The sequence below is a fragment of the Catharus ustulatus genome, chromosome 3 (genome assembly GCF_009819885.2).
Source record: "Catharus ustulatus isolate bCatUst1 chromosome 3, bCatUst1.pri.v2, whole genome shotgun sequence".
In the NCBI taxonomy this organism is placed as follows: domain Eukaryota; kingdom Metazoa; phylum Chordata; class Aves; order Passeriformes; family Turdidae; genus Catharus; species Catharus ustulatus.
In genome coordinates, this window is record NC_046223.1 from 52,430,496 (window position 1) to 52,456,740 (window position 26,245).

At 39.5% G+C, this 26,245-nt stretch overlaps 1 protein-coding gene across 4 annotated transcripts in view; it reads left to right on the forward strand.

Moving 5' to 3' along the window:
• The window catches only part of ARFGEF3 (ARFGEF family member 3), an 86,623-nt gene that overhangs the window by 29,753 nt on the left and 30,625 nt on the right, over positions 1 to 26,245 (forward strand). For 2 of the 4 annotated variants that reach the window (XM_033056529.1, XM_033056530.1), the window contains exons 5-18: positions 850 to 918; positions 5,497 to 5,619; positions 7,073 to 7,115; positions 8,098 to 8,176; positions 10,169 to 10,273; positions 12,950 to 13,274; positions 14,648 to 14,760; positions 15,477 to 16,387; positions 19,639 to 19,722; positions 20,874 to 21,040; positions 23,024 to 23,189; positions 24,578 to 24,685; positions 24,930 to 25,145; positions 25,399 to 25,509. In XM_033056529.1, coding sequence (XP_032912420.1) covers positions 850 to 918; positions 5,497 to 5,619; positions 7,073 to 7,115; positions 8,098 to 8,176; positions 10,169 to 10,273; positions 12,950 to 13,274; positions 14,648 to 14,760; positions 15,477 to 16,387; positions 19,639 to 19,722; positions 20,874 to 21,040; positions 23,024 to 23,189; positions 24,578 to 24,685; positions 24,930 to 25,145; positions 25,399 to 25,509 — 2,620 coding nt within the window. The remainder of the gene's footprint in view (positions 1 to 849; positions 919 to 5,496; positions 5,620 to 7,072; positions 7,116 to 8,097; positions 8,177 to 10,168; positions 10,274 to 12,949; positions 13,275 to 14,647; positions 14,761 to 15,476; positions 16,388 to 19,638; positions 19,723 to 20,873; positions 21,041 to 23,023; positions 23,190 to 24,577; positions 24,686 to 24,929; positions 25,146 to 25,398; positions 25,510 to 26,245) is intronic. The other 2 variants (XM_033056531.2, XM_033056532.2) reach the window with 1 other exon arrangement.

Sequence of the window (26,245 nt, forward strand, 5' to 3'; positions counted from 1 at the left end):
TCATTGGTTTTAATGTGATTGACATTTGGTGGTACACTTATCCCAAGAAACTCATACTATTTCAGACCAAGCCAAATATAAATTCTGATACTGGAGGAATTTTATGTTTTGAAGGAGAGAGAACCGTAGCTGAGACTCTGTATTCTGTGAGGCAGAAGAGATTGGAAAGGAAGACAGGAGGGAGGAAGGACGTCTCCAGACACAAAAAGCATCACACCACATTGCCTCATTCAGCCATTTACCCCAGTGGTTCACACCACATTCTCACACCCCTTCTCTTCAAAATAAGGTGTTGAATTATTCCTCCTGCTGAATTCAGGACAGGACAAGCCCTCCCTTCATGAACTGGGGCTTATGGATTGTTTTTTAGCTACTTAATACACTTATTGGAAATATACTATGTTGGGAAATCCTCAGGCAGTAATTAATGGCTTGTTTCACATAATGCTTATATATCTGTGCCACTTCAGTAATAACATGCATTATATGCATTTTTCCTTCCTCTTTTGTTATATTGGTAGAAATGAGTGGAAGCGTGGATTATAAATCATGCAAAGCTTGTGGTTCAAATATGAATAGGGGTCCAAGGCCAGAGCTGATCACTGGATTGTCTTCCTTTGGGTGGTCATATTTAGGAGACAGCAGTATGTAATCCTTTGTGGTGCCTCTGGGGCCGACAGATGCAGCTTGTCAGGAGGATCTTCTCTCTTCCAATAATACTTGGTGCTAAGAAGCTTCTGATACTGTTCCCAAAATTGGAGGTAGTTGTGGATAGAAGCACATGGGTGCAAAAGTGAGTCAGTAATTGCTGAAACCTAATTGTTTTAATTTCCTCTCTTTTGATGCAAGGTCTTGCTCTGTATAACATATACCTCCACGTTTGAGCTGAATGGGAGTTCAGTGTTGAAGATTGCTGAGGTAAGTGCCTGTTATACCACAGTTTGTATCACTTAACCCTTCCCGGCTAACTAGAGTCTGTGTTCCATATGTAACCTGAAGCTGAACCAATCTAAAACACATCTGCCATCTTTAGCGCTGGTACTACCTTATGTCTAGTGTGAAGAGATAGTTGCAAGTTGGGGCAGGTTTGGGCTTGCATGGGAAGGCAGTCTTGGAAGTTGGCTGGTAATTATATATTACAGCATTGTACATTTACTACTTCTCAAATTTACTTTATTTTGCTTTCTGCAACAGAAAAATTTTCTGGAGCTCTTCATAAAACAGGACTGTGCTGATTTCTTACTGGCTGCAGCTCTAACACTAATGAAGTTTCCTCAAGAGAAGTGTATAAGCCATAGTGTACCATGTTAGCACAAGTGCCTCAAAGTTCCTTGTGTGTATCTCTCTCCTGACACATCCAAGTAAAACATTATAATGCTTCTAGATCCATTGTTAGTCACTCTATTCCCTTTATTCCATTTGATTTTAGTCTGAATTAGATTGTAAAAGAACTTTGGTTGTAGAAAAACATACCTGCAGGCATATTAAGTGAACCTTTTTAGGTACAGTGTGTTGCAAGCCACGGGCTGTTTGTTCAACTTAGAGAAGATGCACAGGAACACTTAATCCTCCTGTGTAACACACACTGCTCTGTGCAGAATCTATTATAAAATTACATTGTTAGCGTGGTATGGGCAGAGCTAGTGTCCATGGAGGAATGTAAATGTTACTTACATGTCCTACACTCCCAAGTGTCTGTAGACATTTAGAGATGTGTTCCTTCTCAGTTTTTGGTATTTTTGGTGGAGTTTTTTTTGTAAAAAACAGAAATCCCATAAAAATAGCTTACTTTAGCTGGAAGTTACTGTATTTTCCGTGTTTAAGAATAAAACTGACCTTGCCTTATCTTATTGGAAGTTGAGAAAGGAGTTTTAGAGGTAACAGGGAAGCAAGAAAATTACTTCCATTTTGCAAAAGAAAAAAGAGCTTTAAAAGGCAAGGATACAACATAAATAGTTCATGTATATAACATATACCAGATTTTTTTAAAAGATAGTAATCGTTCTAGATTAGTGCATCTTAGATTTTCATTTCTCTTGTGCTAGGTGAGACCATAAGGTGTGGCTATTTTTGGAGGTCTTTGTAAGCCCCATCTGTAGACGCTGCAGCAGGGATGAACTGAATTGCTATTTAAAGCAAGCCACAATTAAAATTTTTCTACTAAACCCTTTTTATGTCAGCACTGGAAAAAAATACTGTTGATTTCCTCTATTTGCAGTTTTTCTCACATTTCTCATAGACTTCATAATATTCGAGGCAAAAGCTGATGAATTCAGCTTAGTGCATCTCTTTGCTCTCAGTGAAGAGCTTGAGATTAAACAAAGTGCTTGCTTGCAAAAGCATATAATACTCTGAACTCTTCAGCTTTCAGTCTTTAAAAGCACTACTTGAGACTGGGGAAAAATGGTCAATCAGTCATGGTCTGTGTGCTATAAACTGTAGAAATAATCAGAAATAATATTTTCTCTGTACCTTCTCTGTAAACAGTGGGGTTGTTATTCATCAAAGGCCTTCTGAAAATTGGCAGTTGTCTTTCACAGATTGATGTGAAACTGCTGGTTTTGGTAGTTGCACTTCACTTTTATTCTCAGAAGGCCAACTTGGTTTTAAAAATGCTTTGCTAGTGTACTGATACAAATTAGGACAATGCTAGTTCTTTTCTTTTATGGTGAACAAGACTCTAATGCATGATGAGATGTACCAGCAAAGCAGGCAAAACTAATTTCCTTCAATGAATTGGAACAAGCAGTAATACAGAGTGTGCTTGCCTGTATTTGGAGTGTTTGGGGTACAGTTATTTTCTTCACACTTCTTGAGAAAGTACTGCCTCAGATTTTTCTTAATAGCCTAGGTCTTTCTAAATAGCAAATGCTACCAGGCACATACATGCTTCCCCAGGTTCCTCCTGCCCAGGCATTGGGTAACGCACAGACTTTGACAGGTGGCATCACTATGCCTTTGTATCTGAATTATCCAGTGTATAAGCGGTAGGAAACAGAAAATCATTTCTCAGTTCAGCATTTGGTTAACCTTCTGACCTGCTCTAAGGAAAAAGTGGCTGAGAGGAGCTTTCTGTTCCAGTGCCCATGCTATCAAACATATCTTTTCAAGTCAGTCCCTTAGTTTTCCTAGCCTGCACTCTGCAGCAAGTAGAACCACTGCAGGGTTGGAAAGGTGCTGCCTTCATTACTGATGGAGCTCCCTAAGGACTATTTCTGGCAAACAAAGCTACAGTCTGGCCATTTTGCACTGCTTGATCGTTTGCAATTAATGTGCAAAACAATGACACTCACAATCTTTCTGAACCTTACCAGCTTCAAATTAAGGAAGCTTATAAGTAGTAGATAGTACTCTTTCAACATGAAGAGTACTATAATTAGTGCCCTAAGTATTAATAGTATTGAAAATAGATTGGTAGTATTAAAAATAGATTAAATCTTGCCCTGTGCACCTTCCCATGCTTGCCTAGACACCTCCAAGAAAATTTAGTTGATGCTGTTGCTTTTTTCTGTGTGTGTGTTTATTGTTCCAGTGTGCCTTCTGGAGGTTTGTTTTATATAACTCTGTTGTGTTTCATTAGCTAACCCTTCTGTGTTTTGCTCTTAGTTGTGTTTTGCATGCCATAGAGCTGGAAGTCCCCGAGTGCATGAAATGATCAAAATGTCCATTGCACACCTCTTTGGAGCCCTGAGCTCTCGCATTTTTACTGCTGCTTCTTCATCAGTGGCTTTTCAAAAGGTACCTTGCCTAGTCATTTAGAACACAGGCCTTCTGTAAGATTGCAACTCAAGCGGACAGTATCGTTTGCTTATTAGCACGCATGGGGGAGGGGAGAGAAGCAGGAGATATCAACCATGCTCTTTTCAGAAAGCCAGCCTACCTCTAAGAATAGTACTTCATTAATTAATTCAGGTACTCCAGAAAAAGGCTTACAGCTCAAAAAGAATGATCTCAGCAGCACTGGAATGGTTTGGCCTCTGTGAAGGGCTGTATTAACAGGCTTTTAGGATTATTTTGCCCACTGGGGTTCAAGTGATAGCTGAGTGATGGGCAGAATTGGTCCAGGTCAACTTACAAGAACATCTTCATCACTGACCTATTGACAGCTTGGTTTCATTTCAGTAGGCATTAGAAATAATAAAGAGTCTTGTTTGTGTGCCTGTGTCAATACTGATCAGACTATGTAATCAGATTACTTTAATTTTTCCCTTCTTAAAAACTCATCCTCATTAAAAATGACTTCACATCATACAATAGCCTTCTCATTCAAAAATGTGCATCAGATCCATTTATGTATACTCCTTATGCATATAATTTATGCTACATATTTATATTTTTATTAATTGATATTTTAAATAATCTCAGCTAGTTCAATTTATATTTACAGTTCTTACTTGCTATATATCTAAACAATGGCTTATAAAACTGCTAAAACTGAAAAATATGAAAGTATGTGAACAGTCATTTACTTTTTTTTGTTTATTTGGTTGCTTGGATTTGGGGGATTCTTGCGGTCATTGTGAATGATAAAGCTTAGTGTAGGACAAAGGACTAAAACTGCTTCTTTAAGAAGACTGTTGTACAGTTCTGTCACAAACCTGCTCAGCTCCATTAAGACTTTTGTCTACTTAGTAGTTAAGGTGCAATGTGCTTACACTGTTTACTCCAGTTACAGCAGGTCTTACAGAGACCCAACACCTCCCACAGAATACCTGATGAAGGATGGAAACTGCACTTTGCAGTGCGTTGTCCCCAGGATCCCAGCTGTGTAACACTTTGGCACCCATTTGTGCAACACCACCTGGGGCAGAAGTCAGGCATGACTCTGGGCACAGCACATTGTCAGAAAACTGCCAGCCGCTGGCCATGCAGTTAGGAGCTGGATGATCCATCTTCTGTTGCTACTTTGGCTCCCATGGGATTTCTAAGCAGAGGAACTCTCTGCTGGATTGCCAGTTATTAAAAGGAAATTGTTTGTGTTATTTATGGTAAAGTGCTATTGTATTTTCTGTGTTAAGAAAGGCCTTAAAGGCTTTCAGATGTGTCACAGTATGTAATAATTATCATAGAATAAGTGGGAAATACCTGTACGTCAGAAGCAACAAGCTTGAACAATTGGAGGGTATTTACATTGCTGACATAGACTTGCAGAGAGACAGTTAAAGATAAGTATCAAGGGATAAACAATCAAAACACCATTCAATGAGCTCTAAGTGAGTCAAGTACCAAAATCTCTTGGGTTTGACAGGAAACTGTGCCAGTTTAGCCCTACCATTCCTGCAGCTGTGAGACTGATCAATTGCAGGGTGTTTCTAGAAGCTGCTTACTTGGTTTTCCAACCAAGACTGCTAATAACTTCTAATGTGCAAATAAAGCAATAAGAAATAATAAGGAAGGCTGACTATCTGCATGCGAGAGACCTTGGTATCCTCCTGAAATGTGTTCCTGGTAAGCGGGAGTTGATCTCTTTGTACTGCTGTCTTGTTTCCTCATCAGGTTTGCATTGAGACATATGTATCTAGCTGTCACCAGCGGAGCATTAACACCGCTGTGCGGGCAACCCTCAGCCAAATGTTGAGTGACTTGACTTTACAGTTACGACAAAAGCAAGAAAACATGGTGAGCCTTCTGGCATCAACAAATGGTTCCATGTCCATGGCTGCATACTGTTTTGTTCATCTGAATGCCTTATGGCTTTTATTTGACACTTCCTCAATTAATCCTGTTAGAAAGCTTTTTTGGGCCTCAGAGCTCTCACATTGTCAACTCTAGTTGGCTGGTTTGTATTTTTTTTTCCCTTCCATTAAACAAAAGAGACTTTGTTCTGATGTCAGGCTGCCTCAGCCTTTTCCATTCTTTTATTTTGTTTGCTTGGTTTTTTAAGGTTTATTGAAATCCTTCTGCCAAAACTTTTTGCATGACAAATATTTAGGTAATGAAAACAGATTCTCAACTAAGGAAGTGTAATTGAGGTTTTTCTTTTACATTTTTAATAGAAGATAAGTTAATAATTTTTTTTTCTTTGTTAGCAAAAATAAATATTATTTTATTTATTTCATTATTCAAATCCATGACAGCTGTTTGAATGACATCCCAGCACATTTTCAACTGTAAATGTTCTGGGTACATGTGGAATTCCATTGGCTCCTTACATTTGTTTGTACTGTTTTGCATAACACCATATTGCCAAAGAAGTACTATTGGTAAAAGTCAGTTTCTATTTATTAGGAAATTTCAAGGACTGTAGTTGTATAGATTGTTTTCCTTACATCTGTTTTGGGTTAAGATGATCACTTCTGTTTCGGATTAGTAGACTAGATTGCTTTTATCCTGCTGAGCACTTGCAAAAAGAATTAATCAGTTTAAGTAAACTTGTCTTCTGTTGGTGCTAAGTGGGTTCATTTTACTAGCCAAAACATTTACAAAAATAACCCCAAACAAGCAAACAGAAATATTTTCAGTCTGCAAATTCAATTTTGTTAGTTCTTTTCTTAGCTGAGGTGTAGGTAAAAGCATATGAGAACTGTATTTAGTTCCTGGCAGTTTGTTGTTGATGCTTGAGAGAATTTGGCCCTGTTGTGCACAATAGGAAGAATCCTATAATGCAACTGAACCAAACCTTGTAAGAGGGCATCTCCATTTCCTGACTACCATTTAATTCTGTTGGTACTGCAACATTAACATTGTCAATGTTCTAAACTCTCTAATACTCAATTGATTTTGGTTTCTCAGTAGTTTGTGAAGTCTGAACTATGCTTTTCTCTCCATTATTTTCAATGCAATTTACATGCCTAATTATTACTGAGTTGGTTTAGGTGTAGGAAATCCCTTAAGGATTTGCAAAGCTTTCACCTAAATGAGATGCAATTTCCTTAAATCTTAATGACTGTTAAAACAAATCTTAAGGAATTTTAAAAAAACGTTTTGCAAAAGGTTCTCTTAAAAACGCTAATAAAAAACCCAAAACAGATAGAGGACATGAATTTAAGAAAGCTCTACTGTAAAAGTATTGGTTCTATAATGTTCTTCTGCCCTTTGCACCAATTATACCACCTTTGTCTTTCCTCAACAGATAGTTGAAAACCCTGACGCCTTGCAGAAATTCAAGAGTCAAGGTATTTGAAATACTTTCTTAGTTACTCCTTCCAATCCAGCTTTTTTATTCTTAACTTTCCTTTTATCATCACAGTGCTGTTTGATGTCATGGGAATTGCACTCTCAGCATTTCGTAACTTCTCTATAGTTTGGTCTCTCTTGGTTACCTGTGGTAAGAATTGAGACAGCCCTGTTAGCTCCTGATATTTCCAGTTGTGTCGTCATTTGGACCATGATAACAGCATTGCACTCAACATAGCAATAAATTATTGTTTCAAGGTGCTAACTTCTGTGATTAAGGAGTTTCAGTGGTCTAGAAAACGTTTTAGTAAGTGCCTTTACTTCCTGAAATGAAATAGATTCACAGGGTAGGATGTGGAATCTGAAAATGATTGTTACTGTATTTCAGGCCAAAGACATTGTTTATTTAATGACTACTGCAGGTGATTATTTTACAAGAGAATGTTTTTCTATTCCCACTGTGGCTTAACTTTCAAAATCTTCTTCTAGGAAAAAGTGCTCCCTGGTTTTGACCTTCACACAGGATTTCTGTGGGAGAACTTATGTGAATAGACACTAAAATCTTTGAGGAGCACAAGCATTCTTTTATAAGATCAGAACTTGGTCAGATATCAGAAAATGTGTAAGAGGGAGAAACTGCAGGGAGAGAAACAGAAATCAGCTGCCATGTAGAAATACTGGGGCTGGTCTTTTTTATTATTTAATTGTATACTTATTTTATTATCTGAATTTGATTTCAGCTAACCTTCTGTAAATGCATGTAAGCAATTAGTGCTCCCTTCGGATTTAATACTGCTGCTTTTGCATTTTGTGGTGGTCATTTTCCAATCTAGGACTTTCCCTACTGCATCTTCTCTATGAATTTTTGTAGTCCCGCTCCTTGTTTAGAAGCTCTGACCAGCTCTGAAAGCCCATGCAGTTAAATGACGTTGTAATCCAGCTGCTCACATGTAATGCCTCTGATCTTTGTCCTTTTTGGAGGTACTTCAGCTGAGTCTCTTTGTGATGATGTTGTATCTGTCCTCACTGTGCTCTGTGAGAAACTCCAGGCTGTCATAAAGTGAGTTATTTAAGTTTATAATTTCAATTTATTACCTGGAGATTGAGAGTTTCACTGATGCCTGTGATTGTACTGTTGTAGTTCTGAAATTGTGGAGCAAAATGAAGTGTTTACTAGGGAAGGTTACTGTTCACAATGCATTAATTTAATCCTTGCTTGAAATGAGGAGCTAATTTGCCTTCTTTGTGCCCTGTTCAGCTTTGAAGAACTTCCAGTAAATCTAATCTGTAGGTAACTTCCATACAGCATCAAAATACTAATCCAAGGAGATTTTCTGGCTGGAAGAACCATCATAGAGAGAATAACAATTACAAGAACCATGGAAAGACCTAATAGATACTATATTCAGAATGAATAAATCTGTCTTTCTTAGGCAGTATTTATGCAATTGAAGTAATTTGTGCTATCAAGGAATCCCTCCAATTTAGGAATATCATACACTCTCCCTACCTGAAAATGTGTGATCTTAACTTTTAAAATGGGTTGTTACGGACAGTAAGTGTGTTATGTGCTGTACAATTTTCGGAAACTACTAGAGGCAAAGATAACACAGGCATCTATGTGCAGTTCTTCTGCAGACTTTCTTCCCATGAGTGTCTCTAATAACAGCACGATTTCAAAGGAGTACCTTACTTAGCATTATTTAATCAGTGTCAGCATCTGGGATAATAAAATCAAGAGTGCAGGGATGCCCTGTGCATGCCCATGCAAGTGTCAACTGCAAGGTGATGATCATCTGCAGTATGACACCTTGTAAGAAAAGCTGTTGGGAAAGAAGGCAACTGTACCTGGAATGCATTAATTTCCAGATAGGCATGTACTGTTGTGAGGAAAAACCTTTAGCCCTCCATAGCACAGAGTTAGAAATCTAGCTTTGAGCCTCAGGGTTCAGTGTTTTCTGCATGGCACGTGAAATGGGTGTTGTTGTGCTTGGATGCAAATTCATATATGTGAACAAAAGGAACTCAGGCAGTGACAGAAAAAAAGGTATTTCTCACTCCTTAATTTCAATTCAGATGAATCCGTTCTTTACAACTTCCTTGACCTACAATCATATATCAGAAAGTGCATTCCTCCAGCTCTCATCTCCGACCAAAAGAGAGTTATTAAATCCTGGTTTTCTTAGGAGTGGAAACCAAATTGTGGGTGCAGTTGTCATGGAGTGCTCTTTTCCTAAGGCAGACCTCAGCCTTGCATGTCCCCTGGATCCTGCAGTTAATGTTAAGAGTAGGCACAGGCACAGTGCATGTCACAAGTGTATCAGTTCTGGGTGTTCACAGGTTCTCTAATATTCTTTCTTATGAGGTTTTCTTTGAGTTTATGGTTCTGACAGAGTAACTGGCAAGGCCCTGAAAGGTAGCCCTGTTATTGTGTGACTTTCTGCCTGTAGGCATTGACTTTCGACCATTGTGGCCATCACCAAGAGGAAAAAAAAAGCAAAAAAAGAAAAGAAGAGAGTAGCCTAAACTTGCTTCAGATTGCCTGAAGAAACTATGCGATAATTCAAAATCTTCTGTTGTGATTTTTTCCCTGTGTTTAAGGCTTCCTTGCCAAGATTTTAGATTGAATTTGAATAATAGCAGTAATTTCACGATTATAAGCCGCACTGAGTATAAGCCGCACTTCCGGGTGCCAGCAACTTTTCGTTCTTTGTCCATATATAAGCCGCACCTGATTATAAGCCGCACTTTGGGTTTGGACCAAAATTTTAGTCAAAATGGTGCAGCTTATAATCACGAAATTACTATATTTGGGTTTTATTCTTACTCTTTCTGTACTTATTTTTTGTAAAGTAGTAGATCGCTGCATGTGGTCAGTACAGAGTAAATGGGATGGTGCAGGTGATCACACCATTGTAAATTGATAGAAAGAAGCAAAATAAATCACTGCTGCAAATTATGGTATAATGTTAAAATGCACTAATGTGGTTATCTTAGAAAATTAAGTAATCTTTCTTTTAATACTATGTGAATGGCATCTTTTCTTTGCCAGTGACAATCGTCAACTTCAGCTTCTTTACTTGGAGTGTATCCTCTCCATGCTAAACAGCTCCTCCCCCAGCATGCACCAGCACAAAGGATTCACTGATCTCATATGGTGAGTACATCTGAAGGCTAATGCAAATACTCAGTTTGTAAAAGTTAAAGGACCTGCTCCCCCAGCCTTGCAAAGGCACCTGTAAAAAGTCGCCAGGTGTGAGCAAAACTTGCTGTTAACCTACTATCAGTTCTTCCTGTGCGTCATATAAAATTGGTTAGGACTGCTTACTCAGCTACCTCATTAAATCCTAGTAGTGAATTATCCCTGTAATGAGGTCTAATGGATTTAGCCGGAAAAGAAAATCTCTTATGCTTTCTGCAATAGTTTGGATTTGTGTGTGGCATTAAACATAGAGATACTCTGCTTGTTGTAGGAGGGTACTGTTGAGATTCTTAATGTTCTGATACAATAATACAGGAAGATAAACAAAATCAATGTCAAATGCGTGCTGGTGACCAGAAATGCTTATTGTGACCTGCATTGTTTTCTAAGGTTTTAGGCTAAATAGTCTTAATGGTGCTTCTATTTTAACAAGAATTTCTCCTTTTTAATACACTTCACCAGGAAGACTTGATATCTTTGGTGTTCATATCTGTCTCTCAATTGTTTTATACCATCACCAGCACCTGAAATAATCCTTTCCTTGTGATGGAAATAATGGGATTTTTATAGCCTGTGGATAATTGAGTCAGTAATAAAGCAAGAATGTAACTAATATGCAGTTTCTTGCAAGTCTGTGCCCATCTTTTGACCTTGTCAGAAGATTGTATTAAGGAAAGATATATGTGACTGTTAATGGCAAATGTGTTTCTTGTGCTTTTACCCTGTAATTGGAGTGTTTGACTTGGGCCCAGTTCTAAGGATGGAACATGTAGAGCCACCCATGACTCCCCCTGCTGTCCCAGGAACATCCGTGACTGCAAGACTGGGAGGTCTTCAGACTGGTAACACTTGGCAGTGTTGCACAAGGACCTGGTGCTTGGAGGTCTAATATAAGAGCAGAACTCCTTCTCTCATGACAGATTCACTTCCGAAGTTTCTGCCTTTGAATTTCACACAACTCTTTGTTTATGCCTACGTGACAGACTGTGGGGCCATCCTATATGCAAGGTCACTGAAATGGTCTCAGTTAAAAGAAAACACTTCTGTTTTATTTTCAATTTACATCCTTTTGATAACCCAGTTTATGCTGCTAATATACAGATGTTTGTATGTGTAACTGTGCACCATGAGAACAAGCCGTCAGGGCTGGGACTTCTTAACCTGTACTTCTGCCAAGGAATGAACATGCATGCTTCAGCTACCTGCTTAAGTGGGGGAAAATACCCCAAAACACTAGGAAGATATGAAACAGTTTAAACTGCAAACATAATTGTGAATGTTTTGTGCACACTAATACATTACCTGTCTTGTTGTGATCAAAATCAGTAGCTATCATTATTCTTTAAGGAGCTGTTGCCTACATGCACACAGCTTTCACTCTGACAGGCGCTTTGTACTCAGTTCCCAAAGAAGAGAGAGAAGAGAGCAGGCAGAAAAAATTTAGCTCTGTGTGCTGACAGCATTCGCCATAGTTTGATATAGAAACACTTGGATAGGACTAAGATGTGTGGGAAATATATTGTTTTTGCAGCCTGTGATTATGCCTGCTTTGAGAGAGGCATGTTTCTTAAGCAGTGAATTGTTATGTTTTGAAATGTACTTGATTGGAATAATAAATGGAATAAGCAAATTCAGAGTCATTATCTGATGTCCTATTAGAAGCTGGTTTTCTTTCTGTGGCTTGGGGAAGCTGAGCTGTTTCAGAAATCTTCTTAAGAGAAGCAATGAAAATTCTGGACTGCATAAAACCTTGAGAAAATAAAAGGTAGTTACGTATGAGGATGTATTTTATGAATTGTTACTTGTGACTGGGGACTTGGTCTAGGTACTTGCTTGAACTTCTGAGACGTGGGTGAAAACCAGATTTGGGACTCATTCTCATGCGGCACTTGGCTTCTTAAATTAAGGCCTTGCAGACTGAAGGAAAATGTCAAGTGCGTGAGTGCAAAGCTGAAATAGCAGCTAATGGAGCAAAGTGCTGAGCTGGCTTTGGTCCCACAGAAGAGGGATCTGCTGGTGTTGAATCACTTAACATGAGTGTTAGACAGTTGAGGGAAGGATGGGTATTTACTGTATAGTGGCATATAAGTAGTATAGTGCACACTTCAAATTATTGTGGAGGGCTTTTATTATGTTCTCAAAAGACAGCCAAACAGAGGCTCCCAACTAAGGGTGCTTGCTAAAATAATACATGTGTGGTTCAGTGATGGAACATTCAGCCTTCTAGTTAACATAGATCAGTTCTTGTTTAGTCAGGTTTTGTTAAAGCTCCCAAGGTGAACTGAAAAAGAGACACTGAGCAATGGTTGCTAGAATTTCTACCTTGTGCTAGGTTGCAGTCAGTGAAAGACACAGGCATGCTATTCTGCAAAGGGACAGCACTGTGCAGCAACATGAACTTGCAAAATCGGTACCATGTTTCTACAGCACACAGAGGTATTTCCATATGGACTAGCATGCTGATGCTTGGGAGACGAAAAAAGCCTGGCATAATTTGTTTTTCTATCTAACCACTGCTGTTTGATCATTAAAACAAGAGCGTGTATCTCATTTAACCATGGGCTATTTTCAATCTGTTCTTGTAAAAGTATTTTTATTTCAGTTACCATCTGCTGCTTTTTCCTTTTCCAGGAAGCAACTGTGTCCAGCCCTAATAGTAATCCTGGGAAATCCAATCCATGATAAAACTATCACCTCTGCCCACAGCAGCATCTGCCTTGAGACTGATTCACCTTCCTCAGGGATCTCTGATCATGGCCGGGGTTCGGGTTGTTCTTCCACAGCCCCTGCCCTTAGTGGGCCTGTTGCACGGACCATATATTATATTGCAGCAGAACTGGTTCGACTGGTGGGGTCAGTGGAATCTATGAAGCCTGTGCTGCAGTCTCTGTATCACCGGATATTGCTTTACCCACCACCTCAACACCGAGTAGAAGCCATCAAAATTATGAAGGAGGTAGGGTGATCACATGTGCAAATCCAGGCACATAAAACAAAATGTTTATTTAACAGTGAGCATTGCTGATATGTGCATATCGATGCATTTCAAACCTTCCCACCTAGGGATGTTGAAATTGTCCTTTCTGAGAACAACTGTTACATCAGCACCACTCTGACAAATAGTTTGATGCAGTTGTAATAGCTGTATTTGTCTCCATAATGCAAGCAACTGTGGCAACTCTGTTGGTGCTCATGCTGTGGTGCTGCATGGAGCAGATCCTATCACTGAGTCACGACTGCTCTTTTGGGTGAGATAGAGCATAACGATCCAGTTTGCAAATTCTTTGGCATCTTTCCCCAGACACATCCTCACAGTGTGGTTTCCAGGCATTAAGGTGAATATATGCTTTGACTACATGCCAGGTTTTTGAAATCTAGTTTCTTGGAGTTGTTTTTTTTTTTAATAAATACGAGAAAGCTGCCAGTGGCTTAAAAAGCCATTTCAAGACCAGTCCATTCTGGTCTCTTGCCCAGTGCCTCTGAGAGCACTGGAACAGGAGCACTAGGAGACTTGTTTGAGCACTAGCTGAAATGATGGACTTTTCCATTCCACATGGGCAACTTTCTTCTCATGTTGTGGAACACAAATAAATTTATGTAATTTGTAGGAACAATGGTATCTCCTAGAGAATTTTTCATCTAGCTTGTGCATACCTAGGCTGTTCTATTTCTGAAAAATCTCTCAACACCACACAGTCACCTACTTTGTTCCTGTCTAAACTGAGAGTTATCCTGTCATTGTCTTTCTCTAATTTTAAACAATAGCAAGATGATAACTGAAATTTTAGGAAAAGCTTAGTCACTGCAACAAAACAACAAAATGTTGTTTTGTGCAGGACATACCTGTTGCTTCTTTAGGCTTATTAATAAATGCTTGTTTGTATTTCCTGGTGGGTGTTGACAAGGTGCCACCTAGCAGGTTGAGTCTGAAGGAGTCACTTTGCCTATCTTTGTATGACTCCATAATTTTGTAACGAGGTGATTGAGAAGAGGTTTCCTTTGGTTTAAATTATAATAAAATGCTTATGTAGGCATAAAAATTGTCTTGTGTGTAGTATCAGATGAAAAAAGTCAGTCAAAAATGTAAAGCACTGGAGTACATTCTAAATGTGATTCTTGATAAATATTCTCCTTTACTTGCTTTTCTGCCTCTGAAAAGAGAAAAGGTAGCTTTAGTAAGTAGAACATGACTGTGCTGTTTTCCTTTGCTCTGAGAAATTACAGTAAGGCTACCTTGGGTTCCAGGGCTTATTAGAATTCTGACTTATTTATTGTATTTAAATAATGCTTAGATAATCTTCTACTTACTTCTGTCTCTTTTCCTTTCAGATACTTGGCAGTCCTCGGCAGCTTTGTGATTTGGCAGGGCCCTGCTCTTCTGAGTCAGAATCCAAGAAGAGGTCTATTTCTAAAAGAAAGTCCCATCTGGATCTTCTCAAGCTGTACGCTTTGTTTCCTCCTTTAACTTCTTCTGTCTTAAACCTGTGCACACACACCACTTAAGCAGTTCAGCAGCATACCCAGTATGAGCCAGGGTATCTGCCCGAATAAATAAGCTCTTGCTTGGTTTGTCATCAGTGTGGCCTGTTTGTGAAGACCTACATAACTACCTTGTTATGTTTGCCCAAATTCCCAAATATGTTGGTTTACAGATAAAAATTTTTGGGTATGGGTCCTTAAAGTTGCAGTAAAATAAATATGTTCTTCTTTAGAGGTATATTTTCAAGATGAAGTCAAAGGAGGTCATAGAAAATTTAAATATTGTCAAATCAAGCAAGAAGGATGCTCAATTCTTATAAAGATCATGTCTTGTAGATAAAATCATTTTCAGGACACAGATGGCCTTTAAATTTAGTTCAGCTGGGTGTTGAGTTTTTTTTTTTTTTTAGTTTAAATGCTTGTCTGTAAGAGAGAACATAGTATGCATGCTGGTATAAATGCATGGCAACTTTCCCTTCTTGGCCCTCCCTTTATAGAATGACCATGTTTGCATGGGAGACTTAATAATTTGTTCTTACACTAATTGTCTTTCTCAGGAATAGTCCTACAGGATAAGTTCACTTCTTTTTTTCCTGGTTATGGAAAGATGATGTTGAATGACAGTGACATGCTCACCATACATGTTGCATCACTTAAATAAACTCTCTGTTGATTGTAGTATCATGGATGGGATGACGGAAGCGTGCATCAAAGGTGGTATTGAAGCTTGTTTTGCTTCAGTGTCCTGCGTCTTTGCCCTGCTTGGAGCCTTAGATGAGCTGAGCCAAGGGAGGGGTCTTAGTGAAGAGCAGATCCAGCTGCTGCTCCAGCGCGTAGAAGAATTGAAGGATGGGACTGAGACAAGCAGGGACTCCATGGAGATCAATGATGCTGACTTCAGGTGGCAGAGACGCATCCTGTCCTCAGAAAATCCTGCCTGGGAATCAGGAAATGAGAAGAGTCCTGATATTAGCATTAGCGTTACCACAGACACTGGTCAGACTACTTTGGAAGGGGATATGGGACAAACAACTCCAGAGGATAATCCAGAAAATCAAAAAAACTCCATGCCATCTTCAGCTGGACATGAAAGCAAAGAGATTCATTACAGAGAACCAGAGTCAGAAACCATTGACCAGCCAGATGTTGTTCAAAGAAGCCACACCATAGTCTATCCAGATATAACTAACTTTTTATCAGTTGATTGCAAGACCCGATCCTATGGATCCAGATACAGTGAGAGTAACTTCAGTGTAGATGACCAGGACCTTTCTAGGACTGAGTTTGATTCGTGTGATCAGTATTCCATGGCAGCAGAAAAGGATTCAGGCAGGTCTGATGTCTCAGACATAGGCTCTGACAATTGTTCCCTGGCTGATGAGGAGCAGACACCACGGGATTGCCCAGGTCACAGGTCCTTACGCACTGCTGCTCTCTCTCTGAAATTGCTGAAGAGCCAAGAAGCAGACCAACACAGTGCACGGCTCTTTATCCAGTCACTCGAAGCGCTTCTTCCTAGGCTTATAGCTCTTCCCAGCATAGAAGAAGTGGATGGAGCCCTGCAGAGCTTCTCTTCAACATTCTGCTCAGGTTTGCAAGCAAATATTTACTGTCTAACCAGCATGCACACTCAGGCAGCACTGTACACAGATTCCCTTGTAGGATTTCATCTTCAGAGAACATACCCAGAATGAGGAGGTTTGGGCTTTACGCCATACATTCCTCCACAGGAACACAGTCCACATAGGGCAAAGCAAATTGGATATGCAGGCACTGATATGAAGGGAGGTAAATCCATTGACTCTTAACAGGCTCTGGATTATGCCCTGAATCAATAAAAAAGTGTAGCAAGATACTTCTTTGAAGGTTTGTGAAGAGCTGTTGAGAAGCTTTGCACATGGTATCATTAAAGAGAGGTCAGGGTTGCTCCTTACCATGAGAGGGGTGTGGGAAGTTCCATCACATGTTTGTAATGAGATACAAGTAGCTTAGTACATCACTGCACTGTTATCATTAGTAATGCCAGCCTCACAAAGAGGATGGTAACAATTCCACAGCAGTAAGCTCTACAAAGGATAGGGAAAGAGGAGAGTTTGTCTTCACTCTCTTGTTTTTCTTAATGCTGCTGTCTAATATGACAGGAAATACAAAGCTCAAAGCCCAGACCAAGTGAAAAAATAAGATCTTGCCTTCTAAGAGATCAAATATCTTCAGTTCTTTCATGATTACAATATTTGGGATCTTAACCTGTCAAACAAATAAAAAAAGGCATGCAAAGGCTAGTTTGTCCTGTTGATAGCATATTTAAAATGTGTGTAAATATGTATTTTAGAAGGGTTTTGCTTTCCTGAAGTGGCCAAAATGTTTGCTAAAATATGTCTCTGTTTCTTTAAATTGCTTTACTGCAATTGCCTTTCCTATTGTTCATCTCCTAATCATTGCTTCATTCATTTGTGCTCTCTCACACACATTAAATTCATACAGAGTCAGAAGGGGGGATTCTTCCCATCATCATACAGCATAATTTAGATATGAAGCTGGGTGAATAAGATGATATTCCTGATAACCTGTTTAAATGCTACCCAAATAAACCCTAACTCAGGAATATGATAAATGGTATTCTGAAGAAACATTGACCATTTTATATCACAGAAAGGAAATACCTTATAAGAGGCATTAAGGTTAACTACTTTCCTAATTGAGGGGCTCACGGGCAACTTTGCTGTCACATAAGCTTTTTTCTGACAGAAAAAAAAGCTCAGTCACTTTTTTCCTGAAAAAGGATAATCATGAGGTTATGCTGAAAGACCAGTGCTAGACCTCTAGCTCAAACCTTTGGGCACCTGTTCTTTTGTGCATGAGTGAGTATGCTACTTCTTTTTCCTTTTGTCTGTAAAGTCTTTACAGAGTGCTTTAAAGCTCTGGAAGATGTGGACCTAGGAGAATTCTAGATTTTAAGGTTAAACATACCTTTTCTTGGCATTCATTATGAGTAATACAGTGAGAAAAATGGAAGAATATAACTATTTTCTGCATTAAATCCATTATTGGTGGTTTGCATATCTTAAAAAGATATCTAGTCTTGGACTTAGATTGCTGAGAGAGACCTTTCACTTTTCAAAGAAAGCCACCCCATGGCTAAATATGTACTTTAAAAATGTACACCACGTTTCTGGATGGATTTGGTGAAGTACTTGTAAAAGACACCATTCAGTAAGGAATCATGGAAAAGTGGAGTAGCAAGTCACTGTATTAAGACTGCCTAGAAGAGATATCCTAGAGTTTTCATTGGGATGTGACAGAGTTGTACTTTCATGCTTTTCTGGATGTAAGATCTGGGCAGTTCCTGTTTCAGTTGGACACCTGGAATGAGACTCAGTCCGACTGAAACAGTCCCTTAACTTGTACCTCAGATCTTAAGCAAATGTCCATCTGTCCTCCCGAGGTGAGAACTTGTGCTCCTGTGTAGGTGAGAGAACCATGAGTTTGAAGACCTTTAGAGAGAGAGACTTATGAAAGTTGAAGGAAATGGCAGTGGTAAGAACTCCCCCTGGGGAGGTTCTAGGACACCAGTTTGATCTGCCTGTATAAGCAGCATGTAGGTCCTTACCTTAGGAGTCCTTCGTTAGCACCAGCTGCTCAAGGCACAAATTAGGTGATGAAGTTAAAGGGATTGATTGATCCCATTAATTGTATAAACAACATTTATTCATGTATAATTCTTGAAGAATACATTGGGAAATTTGAGAGTTGGTTGAGATTCGGGTTGAGAAAAGATACAGATGCAGTTCGGAGACCAGTCAGTACAGAAACAGTATATTTGTGTTTCTGGCAGACCTTATTTAACTACTTTGTTTCATTTTTCGATTTTTCCTATACATTGGAAGAATAGTACAATTTAGTACTCTTTCCTACAAACCAGGTCCTTCTATCGACAGCATTGCAAAATTAGGATGTTTTCTTAGCATTAAAAGGCAATGAATGGAGATAAGCATGGAAAAGGTGAAGTCAGCTAAGCAGACTTACAGTGAAATTAAAATTTGCAAGTAAGTTGGTTAACTCTAAAGCTAGGAGTAAAGTTAGCCCATCTTCATTTTTGATTCCACACTTTTTAGAGGGAAGGTTTTTATTCTGGTAAGTATCATCTTATCGTCTGTTTCTGTGATCTCACTATCTTGCAAATGCAGTTGTTTGCTTCCCCATATTTTAGAACAAATTAAGGAACATATTTTTCCCCAACACTTCTTGGTGCTCAAATACATGCTCTCAACGGAGTATCCACTTTTCTGTGCACTTCTACACCTTCCTTTTTAACTGTAATCTTGTATAGGAAGTTGCACATTTTAGAAACATTTTAATGCAAAATAAAGGGGGCTTTTTTGTTTGGGTGTTGTTGATTTTTTTTTTGTTGTTTTTTGGTGGTTTTTTTTACTTTTACATACGTGTCTGCCTTGAGGTTTTTATTATTGTAGCAGATTCTAGTCTCTAAGGCACATATTTAAGAGAGATAAGACAAAAAACGGTGGGAGATGAGATACATCAATATCATGATCCTCCATCTGACAGTGTTAAGAGGCATCTTTGTTTTCAGTGATGAAGAAATCACTAGAACTACTCACAGGCTACTTTCAAGCACATGGTTGCAGTTTTGGTACTAGGTAAAGGTTCTCTGTTAGCATTCACCATGAGAAATCTACCCTAAGCAATGCCAGCGTATGTGGGTGTGGTTTGTGGCCAACCCTATCACCCTTCTTCCACAAAGGTTGCTCCCTTGAACAGATATTCATTTTCTCGACCCACCCTGGAACAGTTATTCTCTTTCTAAATCCACCCTCAAACAGTTACTCACCTTATCCACGCCCCCAAAGTGACGACAGTGGAAAGTCCGAGAAGGCAGCAGCACAGAGCTTTCAAACCCTCACGAGGCAAGAAAAACATTTGCTTCTTTTCTGTGTGTGGACTTTTTTTTTTTTTTTCATGTTAATGGTTTGTTGTATTTTGTCTAAGAAGAGGTATGAGCTTTATGGTGGGAGGAATATATTGACAGTAAACCACTGCAGCAGTTAACAAATGACACAGCTTTGCTTCATCATGTAACTAACCTTGAAAGCTGGTTTTTGTTCCATTTCAAACATTCCTTTAGGATAAAACTGACTTCTTAATCTTCCCTAATTGACATTATATGAATGGATTTCACAGTTGATGTGAAAACCATGAAATATTGTGAGTCATGTGGGTGGATCTGGTTTTTCTGTTTTTTTTTTTTTCATGGCTCAAACTGCAGAACATGGGGATTCATGCTCATGACTGATGTTTTTCTACCAGTAGATCAGCTATTTGCCATCCATGGAAAGAAGGATTTGTGCCACTGAGCATGGTCATAGGCTTCATACAAATAGTATTTTCAGGACTAGTGAGTACTTTACAGGTGGTTTCTGAGTCTGACAGAAGTGCAAGTGCTCAGCTATTTAGAAAGAAGCCTTGTGTGTAATAATAGGGCTTGGAGTTGTAACTAGTTCCAGCCAGCTTGTACCCAGATATTTGTCCACATACCTCTAGGCCATGGAGAAAATGATGATTGCAGACTGATCTTGCAAGGTGTGGAGCACTCCAGTCCCCATCCAGCAACTGACTTTGCCAGAACAGGTTTACTGGGGGATTAAAAGGACTGTTAACCTCATTTGCAATATTTGGTGCAGAGTATTCTCAGTTAAGTACACAGGCTTTTGGGTCTGCTCCTTTCCACCTCACTTTTCCAGTTAGTATTGCAGACATATTCTGCCCTTTGCTTTATATGTGACAGTCATTCCAATGAATGCTGGTGCTCCTTGTTTATTTCAGATTTAGCACATTGCTTTGCTGGACTGTGACTGGAGTGTTCAGTTTGCCTTGAATTCTAGATGAACTACTTATTTTTCTATTACCTGTTCTAGTATGTTTAGCAGAGTAATTTCTACTGATGATTCATTAACTATGCTAGCAATCTGTTGCTGCCAAAATGCTAGAGATATTTTCTGGTATTTTTTCCAGGAAAAATCTATGTAAAATATGAGAGCTCACATGGTGTTTTTGTTAGGTATGATGCACTCGCCAGGATTTGAGGGAAACCTAAATTTCAACTTCCAGACTCTGATGAATGCAGACAGTCTCTACGTGGTATCACATTACACTTTGCTGCTCAACCTAAAATTGGCAAACTCAGATTACTACAGGAAGAAGCCTGCCCAAGCCCCTGTGTTGCTGGTGAGTTGGGGAATATGGGATTGTTTTTAAAAAATGAAAATTTATTTTGCTTCCTTTCACATAAACCAGCCCACACATAAATCCTTCAGGCTGCTTGCTAAGTGGAGAAATAGTAATTGCAAATGAAGTGTTCTCCAAGCTGCTTATGAATCTTGCATGATAAGTATCGTGCATCTGAATTACACTGTGATTTGGTGGGAAGGAATGCTGCTTACTGATTGTCATTAAGGTCGCAGTCATTTTGATGGTTAAACCAGAATAGATTAGCATCATGTGATATAGCAAGTATTGTCTCTTGATAATGTGCATGAACATACCTTCCTTCATCTTTCAAGTGGTTTTTTTTTACCTAATACTCGATTTGAATGTCTGTAGATGAAGACATGAGAAGGTGAAGTGAAAAATAAGTAGGTCTCAGAATGTGAAATTATGATTTTTGTTAGACCTGGAATTCCTCATCTTCTTGGGGTTTTTAAAAATAGTTTTGAAAACTGTGAGTTATAAAACATGGATCCATGTTTTTCAGCTTAGTTCCCAAGAGACATAGTTTCAGAGTTTCCTGAAAAAAAACAAAAAAAATTGTAATATCTGGCAAAAGAAAAAAAAGGTGTCAAAATGTATAATTATTGCTGAACTTCCAATGTGAGAGAGTTTGTAGTCTAGATCATCTCAAAAACAAATGGAGTTTAACATCATCCTTAGTTCTGTTGTGTTCTGCAGCAGATCAAATACAGATCTGTGGCTCAGGATATTGTCTAGAGGATTCAGTGTGCACAACAGGCCTGAGCATGACCAAAGTAGTCTTAGAAATCATTCTGGTAAATAATGGGAGACCAGTTCATCTGTGATGACTGTTCAAGGCAGAAAGGCCCAGTTGTTCAGCACACCACGTTAGGTGCCACAACCTCTTTTAATTGTATTTGAGATCCTACTCCCATCTTGTGAAAATAGCAAGAGATCAGCACGTCCCATTGTCACTGTGCAAGAACTGTCATCCTGATTTGCATCTTGCATTAACTGCAGTAGGAGAAGGGAGAGCTGTTCATGTTCATGTCATTCTCCACTGCAGAGACAGACACAGAAGGATCTGGACAGGCTGGGTTGATGGGGCATGGCCAATTGTTTGAGGTTCAATTAGGTAAAGCATCAGATCCTGCTCTTGGATCACAAGAACCCAGTGTGGCAATGCAGGCTGGGGCAGAGTGGCTTGAAAGCTGCCTGGGGAAAAAAGACCTGGAAGTGCTCATGAGCCAATTTAACATGAACCAGTGTGTGCTCAGGTGGCCAAGAAGGCCAATGGCATCCTGGGCCTGTATCAGGAATAGTGTCACCAGCAGGACCAGGGCAGGGATTGTCCCTCTACTGGTGAGGCTGCACCTCAAATCCTGTGTGCACTCTTGGACTCCCAGTACAAGAACATTGAGGTCCTGGAGAGAGTCCAGAGGAGGGCAACAAAGCTGGTCAAGGGTGTAAATCCAAATCCTATGAAGAGTGGCTGAGGGAGCTGGCATTGTTTAACCTGGAGAAAAGGAGGCTTGGAGGAGACCTTCTCATTGTCTACAATTCCCTGAAAGGAGGGTGTTGTGGGGTGAGGGTAAACCTCTTCTCCCAGGTAATAAGTGATAAGACTAGAGGAAATGATTCCAAGTTGTGCTGGGGAAGTTTAGACTAGACATTAGGAAATTCATTTTCATTGAAAGGGTTGTAAGGAAGAGGAACAAACTGCCCATGGAAGCATTCAGAAAACATGTGGATATGGCACTTCAGGACATGGTTTAATGGTGAACATGGTGATGGTGCTGTGGTGACAGTTGGACTTGATGATCTTAAAGGTATTTTCCAACCTTAACAATTCTAAGATTGCAATCCTCCTTTAATTCTTTTCATAACTTAATTTCTACTTCTGCAATCCCTTACTCAAATAGATCAGCTGATGCTGCTGAACACTGTTGTCTTACATTTGACTTACATGGTTCTCTGCAGAAGGAGTTCATGAAGCAGATCCAGTCCAGTGGAGTGTTGATGGTATTTTCCCAGGCATGGGTTGAAGAAGTGTACCACCAGGTACTAGAAAGGAACATGCTAGCGGAAGCTGGATACTGGGGAAGCCCTGAGGAGCACAGCCTTCCACTTATCAGCATGCTGACAGGTCAGTACAGTATTAGGGTGGCAAGGCTAACTTCCAAACATGTCTCAAACAAGCTACAATTACATGATGCTTTATTGTATTACATACAGAACAGCATGTCATCATGCAATATGTGGTTTCTTGTGAAATTATCAGTAGAGAAGGAGCCAGACCTAACTGTGGCAGGTACTTAAGTGTTTGTTTTGGGTCATCAGGGTGGTTTTGAAGCATAGGATTAAAAAAACCCAACAAAACTGGGAGACAGGGAGAGTAGTTTTATTCACTGAACCAAAAGATCTCTTAATTCTGTCAGCTTCAGTTCTGGTAGAGTTGATACTTGTTAATGATAAACAGTAAGGCTGCTGTTTTCTTGATGCCATAGCAAAGCCATTTCAGTGTGCCTGTGGTGCAGTACAAATATAAATAGTGGCATCTGATCCTGGAAGCCTTCCATGGAATGGACTCCCCTTGGTTCAGACTTGAGCTATGCCAGAGATATGCCAAATGGCACTAGAGAGATGCTGAAAACCTGGAGCACAAGTGCTTTAAAAGCAATCCTTAGCTTCATTTGAGGGGAAGAAAATAAAATTGTATCAGATGAAAGACAGCAGGATGGCTATGATACTGTATTGATATAAAATGCACTGTTTGCTTTAATGTGTATGTAATTAAAATAGTGTATGCAGGAAGAACACTGGCTTCTGCTGAGCCATTAAGTGGTGATCAAAGGGCCATGCTCTGAAAGTTTTTTGCTGATTGTATTGAGTTCAGTGTTACTTTTAGCTGCTGAGCTGGGAAGATGAAAGAAACACTTGGAAAAAAACTATACCTGGATGTGAAGATGGGGCTTGTTAGAAAGGAAATCAACCTGGTGTCCCTAACATTAAACTCTCTGTGAAAAACTGGTCTTTTGTTGTATTGGAGAAAGGGTAGTATTTCTTTTGCTGAGGTTGAGCATACATAGGTCAACTAAATATCACATTTAGGACATAGGATCCCAATGCATCTTGAGGGACTCAGACTGAGGTCTGGAAACATGTAAATACAGGATTTAGCATAATTTGAAATATTATACTAAGAAATGCAAAGATTTAAGTGTGTGGTAAGTTCGGAATTCCTTGAAATCTTTACTGGAAGTTCTGTTCACTGTGCAACTTGAAGAGGGGGAGAACAGCTTTTGAGAGTGGGATGTCTCCCCTGTTAAAAAAAAATTGATTATACTGGGCAAAACCTAAGACACCGCAGCTTACGTTTGTACCAAGGCTTTAGAAGGTTGCCAGAAAGAGTAACAAAAAAGCAAAGAAGTCAGGAGTGCTAGTACTTAGCCGAACACAGAACCAGTAAGACATGCTTTCCGAGTACCATCTGTGTGTCGAATAGTAATCTGATATTTTTTAATGTTCTGGCAGACATCGACGGCTTGGGCAGCAGTGCAATTGGTGGCCAATTGATGGCATCTGCTTCAGCTCAATCTCCTCTTTCCCAAAACAGGAAGACTGATGATTCTGTTCTTGCAGGTACCAAGACTGTATTATAAGTACAAGTGTGTCTACCAGCAGTGGGTTGTTATGTACCAGAAGCATATGCAGATAAATTGTTTAGAATAACGATTTACAAAGAAAGTATATCAGTGCATCGTACATGTGAATTGGTAGTTTAGCATGCAGAGGGCAAATGCATCTTGACTTTTTACCACTACTGATAAAGCTTCTGTTGTGTCATTTTACAGTAGTGATAGTATTAATGTCTTTTCCACTCTAGGAATTGCTTTTGCTCGATACATTTTAATTGGCTGTTGGAAGAACTTGATCGACACTTTGTCCACCCCACTGACTGGCCGCATGGCAGGCAGCTCCAAGGGGCTGGCCTTCATCTTGGGAGCAGAAGGAGCCAAAGAGCAGAACCAGAAGGAGAAGGACTCCATCTGTGTGAGCCTGGATGGACTAAGGAGGGCGGCCCGGCTGAGCTGTGCTCTAGGTAATGCTGCATGGGGGATGTCATGGCAGACTCATAAAATAGGATGGTGATTCTCCTTGAAGGAGTTTGGGAGAAAGAAATGCAGCATCCTGCCCCAGTTTTGCATAGGAATGTGGATGGTGGGAATATAACTAGAGTGCCCTACAGCATAAACATATCTGGCCAACTTTCCTTGAACCTTCCTCTTGTTGAGGTTGTATGGGATTGGGGAGGAAATGTTGGTCATGCAGTAAATCCTGTTGTTGCTTTACAGGTGTCGCTGCTAACTGTGCATCTGCTCTTGCCCAAATGTCTGCGGCTTCCTGTGTCCAAGAAGAGAAAGAGGAAAAAGAAATCCAAGAACCCAGTGATGCTATAGCTCAAGGTAACTACATCATTAAATTACCTACCTCATCTTATATTGCCTGCAAAGCTGCAACTGGAAAGTACTTTGCCACACACAGTGGCATTTCCCTCTGTTGTTTTGCTGTGCACCACTTGCTTGTAGGCACATGGGATGTGTGTCTTCAGTACATGTCCTGCTGTCCTGGATTCTTAACATTATGTCATACTAATTATAATCTATAGGGAACTGAAATCAGTGGAACAATGCATAAGCCAACAGCATTTTTCAACTTTTTAAACCTTGTGCTTTTTAAACTTTGTCATACTAGTACAACCAGAGAGCCTCAGAGAAACAACTTATTTGGGGATTTTTTTGTTTTGGGTGGCAATGTAAGCTGAGTTTGCATCTGTCTGGTTTATATATCCTTGATTATCTTTTATCATCATCATCAGGTATTTAAAACTGTTTCCAAATCATGTTAAATTAAAATGGAATAAAAAATTGTACCTTTTTAGCATATAAAAAGTTCTGCATCTCTATACCACCATTTCAAACTCAGTGGAAGTCAAAGTCAATTTTTGTCTCCAGTGTCTATTTGAAGAAGTACACAAAATTTCTCTGGCTATATGTGATTTCTAATGGCAAGAAGTCAATAACAAAACACAGTGTTGCACAAATGACCCTGCTTAGTACTTAAATTTGGTGTCTTGGTAGAGAAAACAAAACTGAAAAAGCCTGAGGTTACACAAACTTTTGACTACTCTGCTGTGCATGA